A 7197-nucleotide genomic window follows, 5' to 3' on the forward strand; every position below is an offset into this window, starting at 1 on the left:
GGTGAAGCAGCTGCAGCGGCATCGCGGGGCCGCACCCTGCGTCCGTCACGAGCTCGTTTTTATCGTTGAAGTGAAGGAAGTGCAACAAAAGCGTGACCGGCGGGTTGAAGGAGGGGGTTTCACCCCCTCTGTTCCGCTCTCCTTCGCCCTTGCAGCGCTATGGCCAGTGCTGGATTTCCCAACACAAGAAGGACATGGAGCTCTTGGAGCAAGTCCAGAGCAGGCCACGAAGATGCACAGAAGCTGGGGCAGCTCAGCTCTGCAGAGAGGCTGGGAGAGTTGGGGTGTTCAGCCCGGAGAAGAGAAGGCTCCAAGGAGACCTTAGAGCAGCTTCCAGTGCCTGAAGGGGCTGCAGGAAGCAGAGGGAGATTGAGGTTGGACATGAGGAGGAAATTCTTTGGTGTGAGGGTGGTGAGAGCCTGGAACAGGTTGCCCAGAGAAGCTGTGGCTGCCCCATCCCTGGCAGTGTTGAAGGGCAGGTTGGATGGGGCTTGGAGCAACCTGGGCTGGTGGGAGGTGTCCCTGCCCATGCAGGGGGTTGGAACTGGATAACCTTTAAGGTCCCTTCCAATCCAAACCAACCTGGGGTTCTAAGAAATGGCAAAGGGGCACAGAAAAATTCAGATAAATATCTTTAACTCTTTTGTTTCCTTCCCAGAGTTGTGAGGCCTGAAGCCCCCACATCCCTGAGCCCAGACAAGCCCCCTGCCCTGCCTGGTTTCCAGCAGGATGCCCAAGGTGAAGCGGAGCCGGAAGCCTCCCCCGGATGGCTGGGAGCTGATCGAGCCGACGCTGGATGAGCTGGATCAGAAGATGAGAGAAGGTGAGCAGTACAGCTGGGGTCTGCAGGGACGTGGCCCTGACACCAGCAACCCCTCAGCTTGGTGAACAGTTCAGGGCACTCCAAGGCCAGGCCTGGAGCTCATTCTGGTGCACAGACACACTGGCCCTTCCTGTCCGTGCTGTCGCTCTGGTCTGACGAGCCATGAGGTCACCTTCCATCCCAGCCTGGATCACATCATCCCCATGTCTTTCTTTTCCTGTTTTCCTTCCTTAAAGGAGCTGTTGCAGAGCAGGTCCTCTTTCTTTGAATCTTCTCCCATTACGTTTGGTCTTATCTCTAAGTGAGTAAGGAAATAAGCTGGTGAGGTGAAAGCTGGTGTTTGTGTTCCAGCGGAGACGGAGCCACACGAAGGGAAGAGGAAGGTGGAATCCCTCTGGCCCATCTTCAGGATTCATCATCAGAAAACACGTTACATCTTTGATCTCTTCTATAAGAGAAAAGCCATCAGCAGAGGTGAGGAGCACAAACACTTTATCCAAGGCAGGGGAACAAAGAAGGGAGGGAGATGTTGTCCTGGGGTGTGCCTGGACTGCTCCTTGGTGGGGAGGGAGAGTGGTGGGAGAAAGATTGCTGGCTGCTTGGCTTCAACTGCTAGTTACTACAGCCAGTAACTCCTGACATGAGTCTCCTGGTGTGTCTGCTCTTCTCCAGAGCTCTATGAGTACTGCATCAAGGAAGGATATGCTGACAAGAACCTGATTGCCAAGTGGAAGAAGCAGGGCTATGAGAACCTCTGCTGCCTGCGCTGCATCCAGACACGGGACACCAACTTTGGCACCAACTGCATCTGCAGGGTCCCCAAGAGCAAGCTGGAAGTGGTAAGGGACTGTCACTGCCTTCCTCTGTGTGTCTGGACATGGTCCAGCTCCTCCCAGGTCAGCAGAGCAGGTGATGCTGTGCTTTTTGGGTCATTTCCCCAGTTCTGACATTTTCTGTCTTGGCTGCTCGAGTTGGTATCGAGTTGGTTATAAAGCTAGTTGGCTTTGGTGTGCAGTTGTTTACAGTTGTTACAACCCAAAGAAAATAAGACAGTAGAGCCCTCCCCCAGACCTGGAGGCCTGGTGGGTGCTGCTCCCTGCTCCCCACATGGCCCTGAGGTCCTCTCCTCCTGTCTCTCTTTCCAGGGGAGGATCATTGAGTGCACACACTGTGGATGCAGAGGCTGCTCAGGCTGAAGCCACCGGCCCCCATCCTGGGAATTCTGAGGGATCTTATCCTGCGCAGCAGACTCTTCCTGCCCTTCCAGCCACCTCCTGTGGGATCAGGTCTTTCTGTGCTGCAGTTAAACCAGCAGTGTATTCATTGGGATTGTGTGTGTAGTGGAGGGGGGGTTGGAGTAACTTTTGTGTAGCCATTTATTTTAAAATAAACTCTGCCCTCCTGAGGGAGTGGTGCCATCCTCTGGGAAAGCATTTCCATGCCCCCTTCTCCTGTGGGATGTTCTTTGGGAGGTTGGAGGTTGCTCTGTTTCCTGGGAGGTTGTTTTTCAGCAGCTCTTCTCTCTCTTTCTTAACAAACTGAATTTAAAAACCTGTGTGGAAAGGAAATGAGTTCTCAAACATCCAGTCTGATTTAATCTCTTCCCTGATCTTATGTAGCAAGAAGCTAAATGACACCAGAGCTCTCTGCTAAGGTTTGTAACCTGGAATTGGCATGCAGATCCATTCTGGAATGCCAGCAGTCCATAAGAGACTGACCAGTCACACTGAAGTGTCCAGATAGAACAAGGAAAGAGACAAACCAGCATTGAGCTAAACCACCATCAGATCTGATTTACTTCTCCCTTGTTTAACCCAGGGGTTGTTCAACCAGAGCCTGCCCAATCCTCTGCAGTTTACAGAAATTCCCTGGAAATGTATTTCCTTAAGACAAAGGATAAATATTTTATTATGTAGCTACCACCAGAAATCATGGAAATACAAAGCAGCTTTACTGTAAGGGCAGTTTAAAGGAGCAAGTTCCAAGTTCTTCCAGCACAGGGGAGATGCGGAACTTCAGTGTCCTCCTCCTCACAGCTCCTTCTCCTCTTGCTCAGCCTCATCCCCCCTGTCACCTGCCCCACCTTTCACCGTTCTGTACTTTGCCCAGGGGTGGGGAGTCTCCTCTCCTGCCATCACTTTCAACCACCGGTAGTAGTAGCCACGGAAACCATCGATTTTCTCCAGGTATATGTTCTTTGACTTGTACTGCAAACACAAATCCAAAGAAACCCCAAGTTTCTGTTAGAAGAGATCTCACTTCAGTACCAGCACACGACAGCTACCAGCTGCAACTAAAGAATCAGCTCAGAATCACTCAGCTGGATCAGAGAAACCCCCAGGAAAAAGGCTTAGGCAGATGTCCTGCCCCTCCCTGCTGGTGTCCTTCAGGATGCCCTCACACCCGACCAGGCGTGGCTACTCACCCTGTCAAATTTGGGAGGGTACTGTGCTGCAAACTCCAGCTGGCGGATGATGACTTCGTTGGGAGGCACCTGGTTGCTCCTCATGTCCCTCAGGATCTGGGTCAGGTAGCGGTAATCCAGCTGCCGGACAGCACCGGCGATCAGCGTGCTGTAGATGTACTTGTTGGGAGTAACTCCAGACCTCTGCAAACAACCAGCACCAGGGGTTTGCAGTGAGAACACCGACACCTCAGCAGGGCTTTTCAGAAGGGCTTCACTTTGCTCTTCCTTCAGACCCAACCCTGCAGAGCTCCTTACCTTCAGATCTGCCAGTAACTGCAGCCCCTCCTTCTCCTGGTGGCAGGCGATGGCCAAGCTACAGAAGGTCTGGAGGTTGGGTGACAGTCCCCTCTTCACCAGAGCTGGCAGCAAGCTCTGCAAGACACAAGTGTTGGATCAGCTTGGAACGAGTCTCCTTGCAGCTTTCCAGGCAGAGCTGGAGGAGATGAAACAGAATCCAGAACGACTCAGAAATCAACCTGGTCTTGTGGAAACCAGTGTGAGGTTCCCAGTTTCTACTGTGGATAGAGAAATGGGTCTCACAGCCAAACAGGTAACTGAGGCCTGAAACAAGGAGGTAACAGGGTGGTTCTGTGTTTTTCCTCACCTTTGCTCCTTCCAGATCTCCTCGTTTACTCTTCTTCCTTATTAAAGTGTTAAAGAAGGTCACATCTACATTCACTTTATGCTTATCCAGGAGTGCCAGCAAAGAGGACTCAGAGGGGCTCTGGGGCTCTACCAGCTCAGCCAGCAACGTGAATGTTTTAATGTTGGGTTCTGCATTGTCCTCTTTCATTCTCCTCAGGAAGCCTTCCACGTCCCCCATCAAAGCCAGTCTGTCAGATGGCCTGGCCACTGACCCCAGGGAAACCACGGCTGCGTTGGGCATCCCAGAATCCAGGAGGTTGGGCAGCTTGCAGAAGTGCTGCTCCTGGCTGGGGCATGCTTGTTCCTGCTCCATTTCGTTCCAGCCTCTCCTCACCAATGCTGCCATTCTGCTGGGAGCTGTGCTGGGGTTGTCCAGAGCAGCTGGTTCTGCGTTGGCCCAATTCACATCTTTGTTTTGTTGCTGGATCAGCTCCTCAGGCTGCACTGAACTCTCCAGAAATAACTGCTTTTCCATAGCTTCCACATCCAGCTGGACAGCAGCTGTGCTCTCTGCTCCCTTCTTCATCTGCCTTTTTCCTTTCTGCCTCCCGGGTGGCAGCCTGAGCTGAGGTGGGTGCTGCTGGGGGGGTGTGAGCAGGAGCTGGGACGCCACGGCCGGGTCCCCCACCCCGCAGTCCCTGGCAGCACGAAGCAGCAGGTTGTAGATGTGGCTGTCAGCCCTTATCCCTAGTGTGGTCATTTGTTTCCAGACCTGAGGAGAGGAAGATGAACACCAGGTGTGGGTGACCTTAAATAACAGGAGCATTTCAGACTGTATCTACCTGCCCTGTTATTATAGAATCCCAGACTGGTTTGGATTGGAAGGGACCTTAGAGACCATCTAGTTCCAACTCCCCTGCATGGGCAGGGACACCTCCCACCAGCCCAGGTTGCTCCAAGCCCCATCCAACCTGCCCTTCAACACTGCCAGGGATGGGGCAGCCACAGCTTCTCTGGGCAACCTGGGCCAGTGTCTTACCACTCTCATAATGAAGAGTTTCTTCCTAATATCTCACCTAAATCTTCCCCTCTTCCAGCTTCAATCCATTTCCCTTTGTTCTCTCACTCCCTGCCCTTGTCCCAAGTCCCTTCCCAGTTTTCCTGCAGCACCTTCAGGCACTGGAAAGTGCTCTAAGGTCTCCCTGGAGCGTCTCTTCTCCAGGCTGAACACTGCAACTCTCTCAGCTTATCTTTATATGAGAGCTGCTCCAGCCCTGCGATCATCTTCCTGGCCTCCTCTGGACTCTCTCCAGGAGCTCCAGGTTATTATTTGGTGACTTAAGGCAGAAAAGGAGCAAGTTCACAGCACAAGGAGGTGAGATGCCACTGGACAACAAGCAGCTGCCTCAAACTAGTACACATCAGGGACGTTTGTGAGTGTACGAGATGTTCTGATGGAAGTCAAGTTCACAGACCTTCTGTTCCATCAGCTCTGAGCAACCTGCTGTCTTCCAGGTGGTCAAGTACTGAGTTACAACACAGAAGCCCTTTTCTCTCCCTGCTCAGATCATGCAGACAAACCTGCAAGGCATGTCGGAAACCACAGTCTCTGTCCTTTATGCAACTCATGAGGAGGAAGCTGAAGGTCTCTACTGTGGGAACATGGCCCTTCTGTACAATTTCCTGTAAGAGCAGAGAGAGCATTAAACTTCCCCGTTGGCAGCTGGCTGTGAAGCTCAAATACAGCTGTTGTCTTCTGCAGTAGCAGCAAAGCATGGGGTGAAATCCCAGCATTTGCTTCAGGAGCCCCAAAATGCCTCTGCAGGTCCTGGATTCTCCCCTACAGGACCTACAGGGAATTTGGGGGCAGGAGCAGCAATCTTTTTAGCTGCTCCCAGAGTGTCCCTTGTGAGAAAAGCTGCAGTGAGAGGTCCCAAAGGAACTAGATCTACAGGTCTTCAAAATGAGGGATGGAGACAAACAGGAATGGTGAACCCATGAAACACACCTGAGAGAAGAAAATCATAGAATCACAGAACATGCTGAGTTGGAAGGGACTCATCAGAATCATGGAGCCCAACTCCTGTCCCTGTGTAGGGCACCCCAAGAATCACACCATGTGCCTGAGAGCACCATCCAAATGCTTCTTGAACCCAGGCAGACTTGGTGCTCTGACCACTTCCCTGGGGAGCTTGTTCCAGTGCTCAATACCCTCCAGATGAAAAACCTTTTCCTGATACCAAACCCAAACCTCCTGACTCAGCTTCCTGCCATTTCCCCGAGTCCTGCCATTGCTCACAAAAAAGTCAGGTCTTTACCTTCAGCACATCCAAGCACATCCTGAGGTCGGCGCAGAGGGCACAGACCTTCAGCAAAGCGTGGTAGGTGATGAGGTTCAGCTCCTGGTCCTTGCTCTGCAGCTGCTGCCGCAGCTTGAGGGCGCTCTGCAGCCCCGAGTCCTTCCACGGCGACTCGGCACAGGCGTTGAACAGGGCCGTGTAGGTGGCCTCGGTGGGCACCAAGCCTCGTTTTTTCATCTGAGGGGAGAAAAGAAGAATTGGAACTGGCTATTTCGGAAAGGGCTTTTAGAATCCCACAACGTGTTGTGAGGAGTTTGAGGCGAAGAGGGTGCAAACACTGAATCAAAAGCATTTGGGAGGCCAAGTAAGGTTTAAACAGCTTTAGCCTTGAAAATGTCATGGAGGTTTGAGAGAGGAGAGAACAACCTACATCATTGTAGAGCCTGAAAGCCTTCTTGACGTAGCCAGCCCGGCCACAGCCACCTATCAGGACAGTGTAGTTGCTTTCCTCTGGCTGCACACGCTCATCCTTTAACAAACAGCTCCAGAGCCTCTGCCAGCTGCAGGGAAGAGGAAAAATCCCCAATGAGGCAGCAAGAAAACGGAGTACAATGCAAATTAACACACACAGCTGTGGGCGGGTTGTGCTGAAGTCCTACAGAGCAAGGGATCCCTCACACATCCTTATTTTGCATCTTTCTGTAAATACTCTCAGCAAAATGTCTTTGCAGGTAAACGTGCACGGGCCAGAGCTGCCTCTTTCACCCCCGCTGCTCAGACCCAAGCACAGGAGCCCCGGGCCAGACCTTGTCCTCCCTGAGGAGGCCTTTGCAGCGCAGGAAGTACCAGCGCGGGGTGTTCCGGGGCCGGCGCCGGGGTTTCCCCTCTGGTTCTTCTTCTTCTCCTTCGTGAAGCTTTAAATTCTGAAAGTGCGACGTGGTTTTGCGATAATATTTTCTGGAAGAAAACTTGTCAGACAGCGTCCCGAACTCCACGCCTTCATCCTCATCCCCCTCCTCCTC

General features: G+C 52.4%; 2 protein-coding genes across 2 annotated transcripts in view; one reads left to right on the forward strand and one right to left on the reverse strand.

The window, feature by feature from the left end:
• Positions 1 to 707: 707 nt before the first annotated feature.
• BUD31 (BUD31 homolog (S. cerevisiae)) lies at positions 708 to 2019 on the forward strand. The gene is made up of 4 exons (XM_009993698.1): positions 708 to 823; positions 1175 to 1297; positions 1496 to 1662; positions 1969 to 2019. Exons 1-4 carry the CDS (start codon positions 730 to 732, stop codon positions 2017 to 2019), a joined length of 435 nt encoding a protein of 144 aa, XP_009992000.1. The 5' UTR covers positions 708 to 729.
• Positions 2020 to 2853: 834 nt separating this feature from the next.
• The window catches only part of PTCD1 (pentatricopeptide repeat domain 1), a 5458-nt gene continuing 1114 nt past the window's right edge, over positions 2854 to 7197 (reverse strand). The window contains 10 exon segments of the mRNA XM_009993723.1: positions 2854 to 3030; positions 3249 to 3431; positions 3546 to 3662; positions 3895 to 4200; positions 4270 to 4647; positions 5457 to 5558; positions 6194 to 6412; positions 6606 to 6711; positions 6713 to 6735; positions 6982 to 7194. Of these exon segments, the coding sequence (XP_009992025.1) occupies positions 2854 to 3030; positions 3249 to 3431; positions 3546 to 3662; positions 3895 to 4200; positions 4270 to 4647; positions 5457 to 5558; positions 6194 to 6412; positions 6606 to 6711; positions 6713 to 6735; positions 6982 to 7194 (1824 nt within the window).

The sequence above is a fragment of the Chaetura pelagica genome, unplaced genomic scaffold (genome assembly GCF_000747805.2).
Source record: "Chaetura pelagica isolate M959 unplaced genomic scaffold, ChaPel_1.0 scaffold213, whole genome shotgun sequence".
Classification (NCBI taxonomy): domain Eukaryota; kingdom Metazoa; phylum Chordata; class Aves; order Apodiformes; family Apodidae; genus Chaetura; species Chaetura pelagica.

What these genes read in the sequence shown, in the direction of transcription:
- BUD31 (XM_009993698.1), top strand. Translation starts at nt 730, where the DNA reads ATGCCCAAGGTGAAGCGGAGCCGGAAGCCTCCCCCGGATGGCTGGGAG. An exon ending in GGATCAGAAGATGAGAGAAG is followed by an intron (nt 824 to 1,174) that starts GTGAGCAGTACA and finishes TTTGTGTTCCAG; the next exon opens with CGGAGACGGAGCCACACGAA. An exon ending in GAGAAAAGCCATCAGCAGAG is followed by an intron (nt 1,298 to 1,495) that starts GTGAGGAGCACA and finishes GCTCTTCTCCAG; the next exon opens with AGCTCTATGAGTACTGCATC.